The 19,560-nt window shown below is 44.3% G+C and overlaps 1 protein-coding gene across 1 annotated transcript in view; it reads right to left on the reverse strand.

Moving 5' to 3' along the window:
• PAPPA (pappalysin 1) overlaps positions 1–19,560 on the reverse strand; it is a 117,410-nt gene that overhangs the window by 70,075 nt on the left and 27,775 nt on the right. Inside the window, 6 exon segments of the mRNA XM_087914615.1 lie at positions 722–850; positions 9,430–9,937; positions 10,891–11,012; positions 14,214–14,406; positions 14,943–15,236; positions 19,283–19,428. Coding sequence (XP_087770741.1) covers positions 722–850; positions 9,430–9,937; positions 10,891–11,012; positions 14,214–14,406; positions 14,943–15,236; positions 19,283–19,428 — 1,392 coding nt within the window.

Below are 19,560 nucleotides of genomic sequence, written 5' to 3' on the forward strand. Positions count from 1 at the left end.
CTTTGTGGAGAGAAAAAAAGATGCGGAGACTCTAGAAAGAGTGCAGAGAAGCGCAACAAAGAGTTAGGGGACTGGAGGCTAAAACATACAGAGAAGGGTTGCAGGAATTGGATATGCCAATTTAAAAGAAGGAGTAGGGGTAACATGATAGAAGTCTTCCAATATCTCAAAGAAGAGAAAGTCAACCCATTCTCCAAAGCACCTGAAGGCAGGACAAGAAGCAACGAATGGAAACTAATCAAGGAGAGAAGCAACTTAGAACTAAGGAGAAATTTCCTGACAATCACAACAATTAATCAACTTGCCTCCAGAAGTTGTGAATGCTCCAGCACTGGGAGTTTTTAAAAAGATGTCTGAAGTGGTGTAGGGTTTCCTGCCTAGGCAGTGGGTTGGACTAGAAGATCTCCAAGGTCCCTTCCAACTCTGTTATTTTATTCTATTCTAATAGTTGTAGCCCAGGGTTGAACGGTGGGGTCCTGAGCTCAGAAAACATCAAAGAACATGCATCAAGCATCATGCAGCCATTTGCTGGTGAGATTTTTTTTTAAAAAAAATCAAGGGTGGGCTCAAACCTTCTTACTGAAAACATTGGGATTTTATTTTGGGAATGTGCCAGATTTGAACCAATCCTTGACACGCGCAGAACCCAAAAGCTTTAAGCGATAACAGGAAATGTGAGTCTCCCCTCCCCACCCACCCCCCAAAAAAGATTTGTACTTACTTCTGGATAATCCCATCGCCGCAGTAGCCTTTTCCATGAGTGTAGGACAGGGTGGGAGAAGGTTCGCTTTCTTTTTGTTCAGAAACCACAGAAACTCGATAATGGTACGGCGTGCCGTCCTTCAGCTCACTGCAAATGAAGTGGGGGGAAAAAAAAGAGAGATAAGTGAGTCTGACAATGAGAACCTTAAAGAACCTGGGCATGATGTCCACTTCCTTGAAAAACCTTGGGTTGTTTTTTTTTTTTTTTTTTGCAAGATGTAGTGATGCTGTGTTTGTTTATTTATTTGTGAGGGTCTTTGGGGGCTCACTGAGTTTGGCTGTTTTCTTGCGGTTGTTTCTTCACCCAACTAGAGGACAATGCTAGAAAGGAGTAGAGCATGAGGAGGAGGGGGAGGAGGAAGGGGAGGACAATGACTATGGGGGTCCATGGTGCTCTCTGAGCTTGATGGTTTCCTTATAGATATTTCATGACCCAACTAGGTAACATCATCTGGGTTAGAAGGTAGTGAGATTTGGAGGAGGAGGATGAAGACGACTGTGGGGTTCTTGGTGCTCTCTGAGCTTGGTGATTTTCTTGCAGACATTTCATGACCCCAACTAGGTAGTGTCATCAGTGCTAGAAGGGAGTGAAGTGGAAGGGGGTGTGGAAGAAGAGGAAGAGGAGAATGAGAATGAGAACTGTGGGGTCCTTGGTGCTCTCTGAGCTTGGTTGTTTTCTTGCAGACCTTTCGTTACCCAACTAGGTAACATCATCAGTGCTAGAAGGAAGTGGGGTTCTTTCATTTCCTTCAAGCATTGAGCTTCCTTAACTGGGTCATGAAACATCTGCAAGAAAACCACCAAGCTCAGAGAGCACTAAGGATCCCCCACCCCCGCAGTTCAATCCTGAACTTCAGATATTCTCTTCTCTTGGTTCTGTAGTTATTTCTCAGATCGATATGACCGCCTATCTCACAAAAAAGCAGGGCATGCGGGAGACAAACAGACTTAGCAAATCCAGCGTGGACTTCCATACAACCGTGTGTCACAATCGCTCGTGTATCTTTGGAGAGAATGGATGGAGAGGAGCACCAGGTCCTTCCCGGTCAGGCGCTCCAACTCAATGCAAAGGCATGTTGAAAGCAACTCAAAACCCACAGTTCCCGAGGGGGTCCTTCCAAGTCATCCTATGCCTCCTGCCAGTGTTTTGCAAGCCATGACATTTAAAGGTTGTTTAAGAAGAGAAAGAGGCTTAAGTCAAAGAAACCGCTTCCACCACATCGGTGAATGAGAGTGGCCATCCTCTAAATGAAACCCAGATTGTCGGGTTGTGCAAAAATTAGCCAAATCATCCACTCTATAAAGTATGGGGTTTTTGTTTTTTAATGTTACTGGATTGTTTTGATTATTTCCAATGAAAGGGTTGCATTGTCTAAAGCTTGCAAGGTTCGGCCCTTGTTTGATTTGCTAAAGAGATGAGCACGGAAGCCAACTAATTTATTCCTCTCTTAATAAGACTTGTTTTATTCCCAGGAGTGGCTTTGTACTAATTCATTTTAACATCTGAGAGCAGGGGAGGCGGGGTCACACTATTTTAATATTTGGGATTTGGGTTTAGATAGAGGATTGCCCCATTTAGCTTTTTTATGAGGGATTCCAAACCAAAGCCTTTATTTCCTTATTGAAGTATTAAAGCTTGTAGCAACCAAGTGTCAGACTCATCCCTTTGTTTATGCCAAGAACACAGGAAATTTACAACAATAAACAGTAAGGGACATAAAGCAATCGCTACCCAAATTAAAACCAATCATTAAAATAATGAAAAACTTTGAGAAAGAGGCATCTTTTTAACATCTTTCTAAATACTAGGGGGGAGAGAGAGAGAGAGAGAGAGAGAGAGAGAGAGACTGAGACTTTTAAGACAATCTGTGTTGAGCATTTATGTCTAATTTTAAATGACAATTGCCCGACTGCTGGATGTTTACATTTTACAATTAAGCCACAATATCTTTGCTTCATCTTCTTCATGTAAAAGAAGATATGCAGCATGAAGTAATAAGTTTCCTGAGGGAAAGGAAGAAGGGAAGTGGTGAGAGTAAAAGGAAGGAAGGAAGGAAGGAAGGAAGGAAGGAAGGAAGGAAGGAAGGAAGGAAGGAAGGAAGGGAAGGAGTGTAAAAGAAAGGAAGGAAAGAAAGAAGGAGGGAAGGGAAGGAAAGGAGTGAGAGTAAAGGATGGAAGGAAGGGAAGAAAGGAAGGAAGGGAAGGAGGGAAGGAGGAAGGGAAGGGACAAGGAAAGTGTCTAATAATTATGTACATTATTTGGCCTTTTTAAAAGAAGATAAGGATTGCTATTAGTAGAAGTTAGTAGCTATTCGGTTATGGGGTTGGTGCTGCTACCGTGTTGTTTTAAATATGGAATCCTGCAGATTATCCTTTCCAAGGAGAAAGAAGGAAAGGTGGCAGGACAGAGGAAAAAACTCTTGAGAACATTTTCAGCGATGCGCCACAAAATGGATAAAGAGCTCCATTCAACCAGATGGCTATTTCCAGCCAGAGGAAAGTCTCTGTGAATCATCAAGCTGGTGTCCTTTTTCTAACCGATAACGGAACAGAACATCCTTCTACCCAAAGGGGACCAGAAGCTAACAAATAATTCAAATAAGAGTCGCTCGAGAGTATGACCTCATCTGTCCTCTCAAATGAACCTTCCTATCAACTTCCCTTCCTCTTTAATTGCTCATCATGTCCCCAAGTTGTCCTCCTCTTAGGCAGTTAATCTCCTCCCAAATTCACTTAGGGGTATTTTCCCAGACTGAATTTCCAGCGCTGGAGAAACTGCTGGGACCTCAAAGGCCAATTCTGTGTGCACTCCAAAACAAAATTCACGAAGCCATGTCTAGTCTAATGAAGAGAAGGACTAGGGGTGGACTAGATAGAAGACCTCCAAGAACTGTTGTCCCAAAAGTGATTCCCCCCACCCCAAAGGCAACTGGACTTCCTTGGTTTTTCCTTTGAAAACATAACAGAATGACAGACTTATTCTTTTTTTAATTTGATTTGTCAATCACTTACAAGATAAGAGGTATAAGTATAAACATGAGTAAGATTACAGGAAATAGTTGTACCTATAAATGGGGGCAATAGGACAGGGACACTAGGCACGATGGGGCACTTATGCACACCCCTTACAGACCTCTTAGGAATGGGGTGAGGTCAATAGTGGTTAGTTTGAGGTTAAAGGAGTGGGGGTTAGAGGATGTAATAGAGACAGGTAATGCATTCCAGGCATTGACCACTCTGTTGCTGAAGTCATACTTTCTGCAATCGAGTTTGAAGCGGTTTACACTGAGTTTGTATCTGTTGTGTGCTATGGTATTGTTGTGGTTGAAGCTGAAGTAGCCATTGACTGGTAGGACATTGTAGCAGATAATTTTGTGTGCTATGCTTAAGTCTAACCATAGGCGGAGTAGTTCAAGGACTGACTTGGAAGGCACCTTGGAGGTCTCCTAGTCCTCAGGTAAGAGACCCTATACCATTTATGTTGGAGAACCCACAACTTCTGGAGATAAGCTGTTCTATTGGTTAATTATTCTCACTGTCCGGAAAGTTCTAGGTTGCTTCTCTCCTTGATTAGTTTCCATCCATTGCTTCTTGTCCTGCCTTCATTGGAGAATTGGTTGACCTCCTCTTCTTTGGGACAACCTCTCAAACACTAGAAGGCTGCTACCACATCACCCTCTAGTCGAGGAGTCTTCAAACTTGACAGCTTTAAGGCTTGTGGACTTCAACTCCCAGAATTCCTCCTCTAGTCATGTTAGCTCAGGAATTCTGGGAGTTGAAGTCCACAAGTCTTAAACCTGCCAAGTTTGAAGACCCTTGGAAGAGAGAGAGGGAGAGGGAGATAGATACTGTAGATCAGGAGTCTTCAAACGTGACAGCTTTAAGACTTGTGGACTCCCAGAATTCCTCCTCCAGTCATGTTAGCCCAGGAATTCTGGGAGTTGAAGTTCACAAGTCTTAAGCTTCCCAAGTTTGAAGACCCTTGCCTTCTTTTCATTAAACTAGACATATCCAATTTCTGCAACTGTTCTTCATACATCTTAGCCTCCAGCCCCCTAATCATCTTAGTTGCTCTTCTCTGCACTCTTTCAGCTCATTGCACTTCTCATCCAAGAACTTGTTCATTGAGTTCTTGAATAAGAAGCAAAACATTGTCAAAACAACAACAACAACAAGGATTTGTCTTTCTGTCTGTCTATTTTGTCTCTGTCTATGTATCCAAAGCAGAAGACAAGAGCAGGATTTGGCAAATTTAAAGAAAAAAAACACTGAAAAACCAGAAGTTCCTTGCATCTCTCTGTTATTACAGCTGGTTGACTTGCTGTTTGGACAAGCTGGAGCAGAAGAACAGGTCAGTGTCCAAGTTTTTTTTGTGTTTGTTGGTTTAACAGGCAGGTGCATCCAAAGCACCTTAGCCAATGTTGGGTCTGATGCAAGCTTACAAACTAAGGAGGCCACGGAACACACAACTGTGAGGGTTAACAGGGTGGGGTTGTGTGGGTTTGCTTGTAGGAAGAAGAAAACCTGCTGAAGATTTGGAGGTCCTAAAGGTCATCTCCAACCCTACTTGTGCAGGTCCTCCTCTTGCTAAAATATTACCTGGGAGGATACCGTAGGGCGTAGGAGGGTGCACTGATGATCTTCCCTAGTTGGGCAATGAAATGTCTGCAGGAAAACAACCCAGCTCAGAAAGCACCAAGGACCCCACAGTTCTCCTCCTCCTCCCTCCGCTCCACAAACCCCTCTCCCTTCTAGCATTGATGATACCTAGTTGGTTCATGAGAGGTCTAAAAGGAAATCACCAAGCTCAGAGAACACCAAGGACCCCTCGTACTACTTCTCATCCTCCTCCTCCTCCTTCCCCCTCCATTCCACAAATCCCTCTCCTTTCCAGTACTGATGATGTTACCTAGTTGGGTCATGAAAGATCTTCAAGGGGACCACCAACCTCAGACAGCAGTAATGACCCCACCGTTCAACCCTGAGCTACAAATATTCTCCTTACTGATATTTTTATTGGTAAGGAAAACTGCAAATGTCTCCAATGTTTAAAGTCAGTTTCTTAATACACCAAATAGAGAACCACCTCCTCCTCCTCCTCCTCTTCTTCTTCTTCTCCTCCTCCTCCTCCTCCCTCCTCCTCCTCCTTCTTCTCCTCCTCCTTCTTCTCCTCCTCCTCCTCCTCCTCCTTCTCCTCCTCTTCCTCCTCCTTCTTCTTCCTCCTCCTCCTTCTTCTCCTCCTCCTCCTTCTTCCTCTTCCTCCTCCTCCTTCTCCTCTCAAGAGATGGCTGGGAGTCACACACATGTGAAAAGTTAAGGTGCTCTCAAGTTTGAGGCCTCTTTAAGGAGGGAGGGTCAATTGCATCTGCTTTGGATTCCCAGGAGGACCGAGGAGGAAGCTGCTTGCATTTCAAGCAACAGTTAAAGAAAACAAAAATAAAACAGGACCTATTTTCTTTGGCCCATTCCCTACCACGCTTTTTCAGAAAAGAGGGTGGAAGTACCCCCTTCTCTGTTATCCTCCAGTTTGCAACTGGCCTCACCAACTAAGCCACAGAGAAGCAGTAGATCAAGCTTGCTCCTGTCCACTGAAGAAAAAAGACCCAGGGATAGAGAAGACATATTTTAGATGCGGGGACCGAGCAGCTCTGGCCAAAACAAGCAACAGAAGAAGGGTGAGAAGGGGGAAGGAACTGCGCACAAGTTTAGAAAGGGAATTATTTTTAACATTGTTGAGTAATGCATGCATCCAGCCTTGCTTCCTTCAATCAAACTGAGAAAATGCCATTTGTTTATGCCCAGGAGATTTTGTGGTATTTTAGAATTCACTCCAGCATCTAAATATGGAATGCTATGGTGAAATAACAGCCCATGAGAAAGTGCATAACAATATATATTGTTAGACAGATACAGTACACACACACACACACACTAATATTTTTGACCTCAATCCTTTAACTTTGGAAGAAGAAGGGAGGTGGGGGAGGAAGAGGAGGAGGAGGAGGAGATAGACAATAAGGAGAAGAGAAGGAGAAGGAGGAGAAGATAGAGGAGGAGGAGGAGAAAAGGAGGAGGAGATGGACAATAAGGAAAGGAGAAGAAGGAAAATGAGGCGGAGAAGCAGGAGGAGATAGACAAGGAGGAAAAGAGGAGGTGGAAGAGGAGGAGGAAGAGGAGGAAAGGTAGAAGGAGGAGAAGATACACAATGAGGAGAAGGAAATAATATAAACCTGTTGCCAAATATATGAATTTTGATCATGTTACTATGGGGATATTGCAATATCGTAAGTGCGAAAAACGTCACGTCACTTTTTTCTCTGTGGTTGTAACTTCTAATAGTCACCCAATGAACTGCTGTAAGACTAACTGTCCCTAACCTGAAAGTATCCAATCCCAATTTTTGCCTAGTCAAGCTTCCTCTAGGAAAACCGGACATGCTAGCTTACTTTTTACACAATTGTATTGCGGCACCGACTCCCAAATGCAGGGACATTTTATTTAACATTTCCCGAGTACCATTTTGACAGAATTTGGGTGGGCATGGTGACCCCCCCCACACACACACAAAACAAGTTGTCCCAGAGTTGTGGGTTCCCCACCTTGGCTACTGTCATTGAATTAACAGTTTTGTGACCTGGGCAAAACCTTGGAAGGTCATTCCAAATCTAGAACCATGAAACCATGGCAAATAGTCAAAAAGAGATGCTTCCTTTGAACTTCAGAATAATGAAATTAGATTAGATTAGATTAGAAACAGAGTTTGAAGGGACCTTTTAGGTTTGTGATGGCGAACCTATGGCACACGTGAGCAGCATGCAAACTTACCTCGCTGGGCATGTGTGCACCTCACAGCCGATTTTCGGCCTCCCAAAGTCTTGAGGAAGGCTTCTTGCAGGCTTCTGCAGGCTTTGCAGGCTGAAAACTAGCCCCGTTTCATCACTTCCTATTTTTCGGAAAATACCGGAAGTGACAAAACAGGGCTAGATTACGCGCACATGCGTTGGCTGCATGGGGGTGGGGGCTGCATTGCCTTCTGGGCGCTGGCATGCGAGTGGCACAGAAGCCCAAAAAGATTAGCCACCACTGTTCTAGGTCATACTGCCTGTATTTCCTCCGCAAAGTTATCATTAATACAGTAGCTAGAATTTGTGGGGGAAATGATGGAAGAGAAACATTAAACTCCCAACTTCCTGGTTCTTATTGTTCCAAACTAATTGAATCCTCATAGCATCAGAACATCCAGTCCTAAGATTTTGCCCCCCCCCCCTCACTGAGGAGCAGCCCCCCAAAAAGAGGGCTTGGTTAAGCTATCTTTGTTTATTTCTTATGGAGATTGCTACCCCTGCTGTCCAAATTAAATCTCCAGGGTGATTCACTTTAGTGCATTTCTTGATGCAAGACACAGCAGGAGCCACGCCAAGAACAAGCCTGCAAATACATGTGCAAACAAGCCAACAATTGAGATAAACCTCATCTAAACAACTTCTGTTCTTGAACTGATAGTCTTCAAGCTGCTGAGACCGTACGGTTTTCAAGGGAGAAAACAGTGAGGAATGTGGGTGAATTTCAACATTCGGAGGAGAACAAACCATTTTTAATCTAAAAGAGAAGCGTCTGGAAATTGAGAACATGGTTGAGTTCCTATAGAGGATAAGATAATGGCTTGTATATATTCACACACCCTAGTACATTTGGTAAATATTCATATTTGCTTTGTTTCCAGCTTAGCACCATACATAACATTGGTTAGTTCAGTAACACCAGTTCAGTAGTGAAGATATCGAATAAACTCTAGGAAAACCATGGTTCTAGTTATCCCAAAGGTGCTTTTACAAAAGGCAACTGGACTTCATTTTTGTTTGAAGTTCCCTTGAAGTTTTTTTTGCTTCTCATCATCTTCAAGGAAAAGCAAAGTCCAGTTGTCTTCTGAAGAACTGAAGAAGCTCCTTCAATAAGAAGCAAAACCTCTTCAAGGAAAAAAACGGTGCAGTTGTCTTTTGAAGAACTGAAGAAGCTTCTTGGATGAAAAGCAAAATGTCTTCAAGGAAAAACAAAGTCACAGTGGTCTTTTGAAAAAGTATCTTTGGGACAACCATGACCTGAAGGACTGAGAGTCTCCGTGGTCATAGTCCCAGATCATCTTCAAATTGATTTTCTGTCCAATTATTGGTTGAGTAGTGAAACAGCTCTACCAAGTTTTAACCTGGTTAGGGGTTGAGGATGAAAAGGAGCGTTTTGCAAAAGGGCGACTGGACGGCAAAAAACAGAAGTAAGAACACGCTTACTCCGTTTCAATTAAAGTTCAGAACAAGCAATCAAATTGGCTTACGGTACTTAAAAGTAAAGGTTCCCCTTACATATACGTGCTAGTCGTTTCTGGCTCTAGGGGGCATTGCTCATCTCTGTTAAAAAGCTGAAGAGCCAGCGCTGTCCGAAGACGTCTCCATGGTCATGTGGCCGGCATGACTAAACGCCCGAAGGTGCAAGGAACGCTGTGACCTTCCCACCAAAGGGGTCCCTATTTTTCTATTTTTCTACATTTTTTTCAACATGCTTTCGAACTGCTAGGTTGGCAGAAGCTGGAACAAGCAACGGGAGCTCGTGCCATGACGCGGCGCTAGGGATTCGAACCGCTAAACTGCTGACCTTTCCGACTATGGTACTTACGTGTCTACAAATGTCCGTCTGAGGTCCGAGATGAGAAATGAAGGTCCTTTCTGAAATGGAGGATCCCGGGAGACCTTGTAGTGGATGGGCTGGCACTTTTTACACTGTGAGCTTTGCGGGACCGAAGTGATCATAGCAGCATCGATTTCCAGTTGTTCATCCAAGGTGTAGATCTGTATGCCCCGGACTTCGTCCTTCATCTTTTCCGTATCTAGCCGGATGGTCATGGGGATGTCACAGAAGAAGTTCTGAGGCCCAAGCGAAATGTTTTCTCCACTGACCATCAACAATTTGATGTCGTTTATGGCTTCTTTGGAGTCCCACTCAGGGGAAACGTAAGTCACCCAGATGGTCAGAGATTCTGGGATGACCGGATATTGGAACTGGAGCTGAAGGTAACAACCTTGGGGCTCAGGGCAGGCCGGTGGGACTGTTTGCTTGATGACCGCAGAATTGGGAGTCCACGTTCGTACATCAGGTTTACAGGGCTGTTCTACATCTGGGTGTCCTTGAATAGAGAAGAAGAAGAAGAAGAAGAAGAAGAAGAAGAAGAAGAAGAAGAAGAAGAAGAAGAAGAAGAAGAAGAAGAAGAAGAAGAAGAAGAAGAAGAAGAAGAAGAAGAAGAAGAAGAAGAAGAAGAAGAAGAAGAGGAGGAGGAGGAGGAGGAGGAGGAGGAGGAGGAGGAGGAGGAGGAGGAGGAGGAGGAGGAGGAGGAGGAGGAGGAGGAGGAGGAAGAGGAGGAGGAGGAGGAGGAAGAAGAAGAAGAAGAAGAAGAAGAAGAAGAAGAAGAAGAAGAAGAAGAAGAGGAGGAGGAGGAGGAGGAGGAGGAGGAGGAGGAGGAGGAGGAGGAGGAGGAGGAGGAGGAGGAGGAGGAGGAGGAGGAGGAGGAGGAAGAAGAAAGCAAAATGGAATCAAACTTGCAGGAAACCTAACCAACCAGTGACACCAAAGATTCTCCAAGATATCAAGCAACATATAGATCTGAAACCAGCAATATTCTTATTGGGTGACTAAGGGAAAGGAAACAGAGGTCAAAGAAGGATGCAACGGAGAAGAAGAGCAACAGGCTATCTCGACCATAGTTGCAAGACTGAGTAACAAAGAGTTGGTGATTTATTTATTTTTTCATCAGTGCAGAAGAAACAGAGTGAGCAAACAACCTTCTATTTTTTAAAAAGAAGGCAAGTCTTGATTACTAACACAGACCAGGAGGAGAAAAAAAGGGCTCCGGGCTTAATTATAAATTTGTTACTCATCCTTCACTGCTACTCCGCTGATTGCATTCTTTTTGCCTTCTCTCTGAGGAATTTGTCATTCCTTTCTAGATATTAATCATGCTCTCTGAAGAGGCTCCCAATGTATATTTGTAGGAATTGTCAGCACATATGAGTGCACTTACATGCCCACTGTGCCTCTCTTCCCCCATCCCACCCTTGCCCAGGTCGGTAACTTGAGGCTGACCTTCAGCTCCTCGGGGACTCCAGTGGCCAGATGGGTCGCATGGCATCGGAGAAGAAGCACTGGAAGCATATTGCACCAGAATCCGTTCTTCCCCACACAGCTCACATGATGATCCCACTTCTCTAGGTGGCCAGGAAGTAAAAGAAGGAAATGCTCCAACTTAGTAACAGTTGAAAGGAACGTTCATTCATTCATTCATTCATTCATTCATTCATTCATTCATTCCTCCCTCCGAGTCCTTCCTTCTTCCCTCCAAGTCTTTTCTCCCACTCTCCCTCCCTTCCTTTCTCCCCTCCCTTCCTTCCTCTCTTTCCCCTCTTCCTCCTTCCCTCCCTCAAAGTCTTTCCTTCTTTCCTCCCTCCCTTTCTTTCTCCCTTCCTTCCCCAGAACAACAAAAAACAGATAAGATGGCTTGCTGTTCCAATGGTTTACTTAATTATGATTCATTGAGATTTGGGATACTATACACTAAGCTATATCCTCGGTCCACCATTCACACCATAGATTAACCTCCAACCCACCAACAGCATCACACGAACCCCATCGCTAACTGGGTCTGCCCCGTGAGAGGTCTAATCTTTTAGATAGGACTTCTTCTTCTTCTTGAAGTAAATTGGATCCCAATCACCAACACATCTCCCCCCAACTCCAACTCTGCTGGCAAGTGTAGGGAGGTTGAATTATACTCCACATGAACTATGACTAAAGGCAGCTAACCAATTTGCTCAGCCATGTAAACAGCTTCCTCGGTGAAGAATGTGTTTGGGGCCATTCAATGAATCACATTCTAAACCGGGGCTCATCGTGCCGATAATCAGCTTCGGAGACAAAACATTGCTCTTGCTACTCAGGTTTCCACCTCCCTCTCCCTGAGAGAGATGGAAATCAGGATTGAAAAATGAAAGCCCTGTCAACCTCCGGCCCAACCATCTCCTTGAATCAGAAAATCTGTAGTATGCGAGCTATTTCCTTGGAAGAAGAAAGGAGGAGGAGGAGGAGGAGGAGGAGGAGGAGGAGGAGGAGGACGAGGACGAGGAGGAGGAGGAGGAGGGGAGGAGGAGGAGGAGGAGGAGGAGGAGGAAGAAGAAGAAGGAGAAGGAGAAGGAGAAGGAGAAGGAGAAGGAGAAGGAGAAGGAGAAGGAGAAGAAGAAGAAGAAGAAGAAGAAGAAACAACAACAACAACTTTCTTGGATAACAAATGGGAAGGGGGTGTTGAGATAAACTAGGCATCTACCCTCACTCCACTTCTGGAGAAGGAGAAGGAGGAGAAGGAGAAGGAGAAGGAGAAGAAAGAGATCAAGAGACGATAGACATGAATATTGCTGCTCTGTCTGTTGGAAAGCATTTTGGGGTGATGCACCTCAACTTGTTGCTGTTGCTTTTTTAAATCTCCAGGGGGACTCTTCACTGAAGGATTGGGGGTGACACGACAGCAGCTTTCCAATATCTATGGGGCTGCTGCAAAGAAGAGGGGGTGGGCCTATTCTCCAAAGCACCAGAAGGCAGGACAAGAAGCAACGGATGGAAACTAGCAAAGGAGAGAAGCAACCTAGAACTAAGGAGGAATTTCCTGACAATAAGAACAGTCAACCTTTGAAACAACTTGACTCCAGAAGTTGTGGGTGTTCATCCAAATTTGCTCCATGGTATATTTACATATTTACATATTCCCTCATTCTTTTCCTAATTGCCATTTGATTTTCTTTTTAGAAAATGGTTTAGAAACCAAAAGAAAATGAAAACCAAATTTGTAATGTATATCCGTTGCCACCTGAGATGAAGACTAAATTTGCAAGAACGAACAAAAAGTCTGACTATAGTTTCAAAAATATTATTTTTAAGCAATTCCCTTCCTTCAGTCTTTGGGGGGTGGGTGGAGATTTATTTATCCAAGATTAGGAGAGAGAAAAAAACCTCACAAAATGATGCAGGAGAATGTATCCTCCAGGTCATACCTCCTCGACAAAAAAAAATGAAACCTCCCAATGGAAGGGTCTGTAAAATAAAACTTGAGTGTTGATTTAAGGTTTTTTGTTATGAAATCTTAGATCAAGCTGGCCAGCAACTGGATGTCATTTAAGTATCCATTTGCCGTGGCTTAATAAAAACAAGACTGAAGGCGGCTCCTTGAGGACTGGTGTCTTTCATTACACAATAATTAGCCTTCGATCAGCATGCCTCTTAATATTAGACAGACTGAATTTATTTCATGTACAATCGCCACCTTATGAAATATAAATTGAATGCACATTGCATGGGCCTTCATCAAGGCCCAAGGAAAGAGGAAGTTGAGAATGAAACCTAGAATGTAGGTGAGGGGTGTCTCCCCAGCCTTGTTGATTTGTCAAATGTAGACACACCGCCCATCTCACACAATCAGGCAACTTTTCTGGAGAAGGGATTGGCTGAGCTTGAATTTTCGTTCATGGATGCTTTAGAAACTTAAGTCTTTGAACTGGTTAAAATGTTAGGGAACCGTGCTGAGCATCAACCTGTCAGAGACTGGCTGAGTCTGGGGAAGGAGTTAAGCAGGGAATTAGTCTGGAATCATTATGTAGGCACAAGAAGGCAAGACCTGGTCCCTTTTGAATGCCATTTCAACTCTTCCTGTGTGGCTCTAATTGTTCACACCTAACATTAATCTTCCCAAACTAGTTGTCTACACTTGGACTAGACTGGATAAAATTCAATGGCATTCAAGGGGGATCAGACCTTACCCTCTTGTGCCCAGGTAAGGATTCCAGATTAATTCTCTGCTTGTCTCCTTCCCCAGACTCTGCCAATCTCTCTCCAATACAACCTAATTCTTTTCAATCTTTGTTCTGCAGCCAAACAGCTAGGATGCATAACATCTGTTCTTCTTTACTTGAAAACTAACTGAATAACAGAGTTGGAAGGGACCTCGGAGGTCTTCTAGTCCAACCCACTGATCAGGCAGGTGACTCTATAACATTTCAAACAGATGGTTGCTCAATCTCTTCTTAAAAACCTCCAGTGAGGGAACACCCATAGCATCTGAAGGCAACCCGTTCCACTGGTTAATTGTTCTCACTGTTAGGAAGTTTCTCCTTCGTGTTTCTGGGATAATTCTTCAGCCTCCTTCCCTTTCTGATCTTAAATTTGTTCACTTCCTTTTTTCAGCAGGCTGAGGAAATTTTCTCCTATGACACTCAAGTCAGGTAGGCCCTGCCCCCTAAGCAAATATACACCCCTCCAAAGAAAGGGAACAGCCATCCTACAACATTCAGAACTCATTCCTCTCGTATCATTGACACCTTTCTGAGCCTGCCTTCCAAAATACGCACGTCATCCCACCCATTCACCTTTCAAAGAAGTGCCGGTCGATTGGTGGAAACCACTCCAGAGTAACGGAAGTTTCTGTTCGGTCCACAATCTGAGGTGTGATGGCAATGGGGGCTGGCTTCTTGATATGTTGCCAGCTTTGATACACTAGATCTAGGTAGCAATGCATACGGGCAACCTGGTTCGGAGTGAAGGAATTGGTGCAGTCGTCATCTGGAGTAGCACACATCATCAAAAAACAGGAGAGGGACACATAGAGAGAGAGTTAGGACTTAGTAAAACAGGATTTCCCAGTTTTCTATCTGAATACTACTAGCAGCTGTTGGAATTCAGCCAAAATTAAAGAGTTATATCTTAGTTGGTCTATAAAGTTCACTTCGAGCTCCTGAAGACCTGACAGGAATGTCCATGTTATAACCTATCAATACTATCTGCTTCCAAACTATTATTTTCATCTTCCCAGTCTGGACCACAGTGCTTATATCTACATCAAACATAGCTTTGGGTATGAACCTCACCATCTTCTTGAATGCAGCTTTGAGAAAGCTGTGAATCCAAATATTGTGTGACACTATCTAAAGCCAACCTTGGCAACTTTAAGACTGGCATGTTTCAACTCCCAGAATTCCCCAGATAGCACAGGGGATTTCTGGGAGTTGAGGTTCACAGGCCTTCGAGTTGCCAAAGTTGGATACCTCCAAAGATCTAAAGCCCACAATCAGCCAAGTATCCCAGAAAATAGCACTTACCTGCGTAGCTCATAAAGTTGTTGAATGGTGTATTCTGGAAGTTACGGAGCCCACACATGTTACTATTAGCAGGGGGGTCGCCACAGACTTTGTGGGTTGGGGTAGGATTGGTGTCGTGGCAAAGATCCCCCGTCTCGAAGGATGGTTCCGTTTCCATGCATGGGTCGCTGCAGGAGAAGATCTCAGACACCCCCTTAAAGACGTGGTAGAGTCCAAGGCTGTGCCCGACTTCATGGATCATGGTGTGGGTGTGCCCCACAATGCCATAGAAGGAAGGGTTCAGCACGATGCCTCCTGCATGGACAAGAAGGAGGAAGGGACGTTGCTTCGTGCTTCAGAAACATTGTGGAACCAAAGAAGACACAGATACAAGACTTGTGTGGTGCCATGGGCACAGGCCTACCAACAGCATTTGCAACAAACTTCAAGCTCAACATCTTAGCCACTGAGCCACGGTGTTTGTTTGCTTGTATCTTGTCTTTATTATTTTTTATAACTAACTTAAAGCTTATACTTCTTCCTCTTCCTATTTTCCCCACAATAACAACCCAGTTGAGGTGAATTGAGCTGAGAGAGAGTGACTGGCCCAAGGTCACCCAACCAGCTTTCATGGCTAAAGCAGGACTAGAACTCACTGACTCCTGGTGATTGGCCCAAAGTCCCCCAGCCAGCTTTCATGGCTAAGGCAGGACTAGGACTCACTGACCACTGATTATTGGCCCAAAATCACCCAGTTATCTTTCATGCCTAAGGCAGGACTAGAACTCACCATCTCCTGGTGATTGGCCAAACATCACCCATCCAGCTTTCACGGCTAAGGCAAAACTAGAACTCACTGACTCCTGGTGATTGACCCAAAGTCATCTAGCAGGCATTCATGGCTAAGGCGGGACTAGAACTCACCATCTACTGATTTCTAGTCTGCCACCTTCACCCCTAGACCAAACTGAACCGAATTCTTGGGAGACCATCTCTTGGGAATATAATACTCCCAAGCAATTGTATGAGAAACCAAACAGAATCCCCGTGTATTGTTTTTGCAACAGAATCACCCCAAAGCACCATTCGTCTTGTCTTTCCCAGTTTTTGTTTTCTTCTTCTTTCATTTGAGGCTTTGGGGTTTGGTTTTCTTTTGTTTATGTTTCTCTTTCTTTCCGATGGTTGGAGATATTGAGGAAGGAAGAAGAAAAGGAAAAAAACAATCTCCCTGAATGGAGAAGATAAACATCACAGTACAGAGGCTGGCACAACTTTATCAGGGCTGTGTAGCAGGTTGTTAGATTCTTCTGTCTGTTTGAGGGAGAAGGGTTGGGGGTTTTTGGGGGGAGGGGGAGAGAAGAGGAAAGGAACTATATTTTTCACCGCTGTCAAAGGTCTAAATCAATTACCCCCTTTTTTTTTTCATTTAAAAGCAAAAGAGGGAGATCGTGGGGGCTCTGTTATTGTTGTTGTGCCCCGATGATAATGTATTCCAAAGTTAAGATCTGGACAACTGAACATATTTCATTTTATTTTCTTATTAAACAGATATTGGATTTGGGGAACGGGTGGGGGAAACAAATACGGAGAGGCGGGACAGGGTTTTTCTGAGCGAGAAGGGGGCAGAGAAGGTGTCTAAACAGGAAATTAATTCTCTCTGTTCTTAGAGGGTTTTTTTTTTTTCCAGCCCTCCCTCTTTCCTTGGGAGCTGACTTCAAATTGATGGCACAATAATTAGAACTGGTGCTCTCACAGGTAAATTCAGTGACTCTCCCTTTGAACAACAATTAATGGAAGGGAAGGGAGTGGAAGGGAAGGGAAGGGAGTGAGAGTGGGGTGGAGTGGAGTGGAGTGGAAAGGAAGGGAAAGGAAAGGAGTAGAACAGAGTGGAGTGGAATGGAATGGAACATAGCAGAACAAAACAACAATATAGAATAGAATAGAGAATTGGGATGGGATATAATAGAGTTGGGAATAGGGAATAAGGGATAGGATGGGATTTGATGGCATGGGATGGGATGGAGTAGAGTAGAGTAGAGTAGGGTAGGGTAGTGTAGGGTAAGGTAGGGTAGGGTAGAGTAGAGTAAAGTAGACTAGACTAGACTAGACTAGACTAGACTAGACTTGACTAGACTTGACTAGACTAGACCAGACCAGACTAGACTAGACTAGACTAGACTAGACTAGACTAGACTAGAATAGAATAGAATAGAACAGAACAGAATAGAATAGAATAGAATTCTTTATTGGTGAAGTGTGATGAGGCACACAAGGAATTTGTCTCCAGTGCAGAAGGTCTCAGTGTACATACAAACAACGAAGTGACAAATAAGACACCAATAATAGAAAGTAATAGGAAAGATGAGAAGGATAAAAGCAATACAGCCCTACTACATGGGTAAATATACTTAGAAATATGTCAGTGTTGTGGTGTTCAGGTGTTTAGCAGAGAGATGGCATGGGAGAAAAAAAACTGTGTCTAGTTGTTTTGTCATGCAATGCCCTATAGTGGCGTCCTGGGGGGGAGGAATTGAAATAGTTTATGTCCAGGATATGAAGGGTCTATAGATATTTTCTCAGCCCTCCTTCTTACTCGCACAATACACAGGTCTTTGATGGAAAGCAGGCTGGTTGCAACAGTTTTTTCTGCAGTCCTAATTATCCGTTGAAGTCTGTACCTGTCCTGTTTGGCTGCTGTACAAAACCCGACTAGTTACACATTTACAAATGACAGACTCAACAATCCCTCTGTAGAACTGTAACCTTGGGCAGCCTGAACTTTAATTAAGCCTTAAAAGGGAGGACAGGCAGCCGACAATGTCACCAAGACATCTGGATAAATCCAGCAGGAGGTGCTAGAAGAGAGCCTATGGTTAATTGGTCCAAATATCCCGTTATTGGAACTGAAATGTTCTGTTCCTCTTTGGCTGTAATAACAGAGTTGGAAGGGACCTTGAAGGTCTTCTAGTCGAGCCTCCTGCTTAAGCAGGAGACTCTATAGCATTCTGGACAAATGGCTGTCCAATCTCTTCTTTAAAACCTCCAGTGATGGAGCACCCACCACTTCTGAAGGCAAAGCCGTTCCACTGGTCGATTGTCCTCACTGTCACGAAATGTCTCCTTAGTTCTAGAAGTTCTTCGTTCTCCTTTCAGTCCCTCCCGTGGCTCATGTTGAAGTAGAACTTAAGTGCAAATGAAGTTGCCTTGTCAGCTTCATGCCCGAAGGGAGACTAGAACTCACCGTCTCCTGGTTTCTATCCTGGTGCCTTCACCACGACCCCAAACTGGCTCTCTACCTCTTCATTAAGTAAATGCAACGAGACGGCATTCCAGCCAATTTCCCAACCACCCATTTGACGGCCTTTCTGGCTGCATTTGCTGAGCGGATCATCGTCAGCAATGTGGTTCTTAAGTGAATCTACCTGCCCCATGGATTTCACTCATCGGAGGGTTGCACTAGGGGGTTGCAATGACCCCAGGACCCTGCAAACATCATAAAGATGAGTCGGGGGGCCAAGCATTTGAATTTTGATCCTGTGACCCTGGAAATGAAAAACGGTCCTTTCTCTGGTGCCGTTGCAACTTCAAATGGCCATTCAATGAACTGTTGTAGGTTGAGGACTGTCTAACCAACTGCACGGCCACCAGTGGTGGTATTCAAATTTCTTTATATCTGTAAGCGTGGCTGGGTGGGCGTGGCTTGGTGAGCGTGGCAGGGGAAGGATACTGCAAAATCTCCATTCCCTCCCCACCCCACTCACCTGCTTTCTAGCTCCGTTTGTCATGTTAATGGAATCATTAAAAAAAGATTGGGAGGATACAAAAAAAAAGCAACGGAGGAATATAAAAAACAGGCAGACAAACATAGATCTCTCCAACCACCTTTTAAAGCTGGGGACAATGTGTTTTTGTCAACTAAAGATCTTTAGTTGAAGCCTGCGATAAAATTTCTGGGCCGCTTCCCTGTATTGAAAGTAATCAATCCAGTGACTGTCCAACTTAGCCTCCCTTGGCTGTTGGGGAAAATGCACCCAGTATTCCATAATAACCCGTTGAAGCCTGCTGTTGGTTCCAGTCTATAACCTGTATTGCTCCCCACAAACCTCTGGTAGTACAGAGTGAAACTCATTATGAGATAAAGAAAATTCTCGATTCTCGATTAAACCGAGGACAGTTACAATCCTGTGCAACAAAAGAAGACCCAGCCGATCAGCTGGGACTCAGGAGGCAGCGAATAGATGGGGGCAGGGCCAACCAGAGGTGGCATTTACCGGTTCTCCAAACTACTCAAAATTTCCGCTACCAGTTCTCCAGAACCTGTCAGAACTGGTTGAATACCACCTCTGACCACCACCACTTACCCAAGTGTACGAGGGCTTCTTTGTCCCAAGGAAAGGTAGCCATGCCAGCCAGCTCTTCTTCAGAAGAATTGGCAAAGAAGATGTTGAGGTGTGTGGAGCCATTCAGGTTGAGCTTGTTCTTCAGTTCCTTGACATCTAAGTAGGCCCTGAAACAAGCATAAGAAAGGCTGGTTAGCAGGCTCATTTTGCTCGCCCTCATTACCTGTGTCAGGTATATCTAACGTACCTCGACTGAGGTAGTGGCTGTTGGAACTCTTTGTCTTTGCCCCATCCAATCT

This window comes from Pseudonaja textilis, chromosome 17, assembly GCF_049901715.1.
Source record: "Pseudonaja textilis isolate UNSWEBS1 chromosome 17, rPseTex1.2, whole genome shotgun sequence".
Taxonomy (NCBI): Eukaryota; Metazoa; Chordata; class Lepidosauria; order Squamata; family Elapidae; genus Pseudonaja; species Pseudonaja textilis.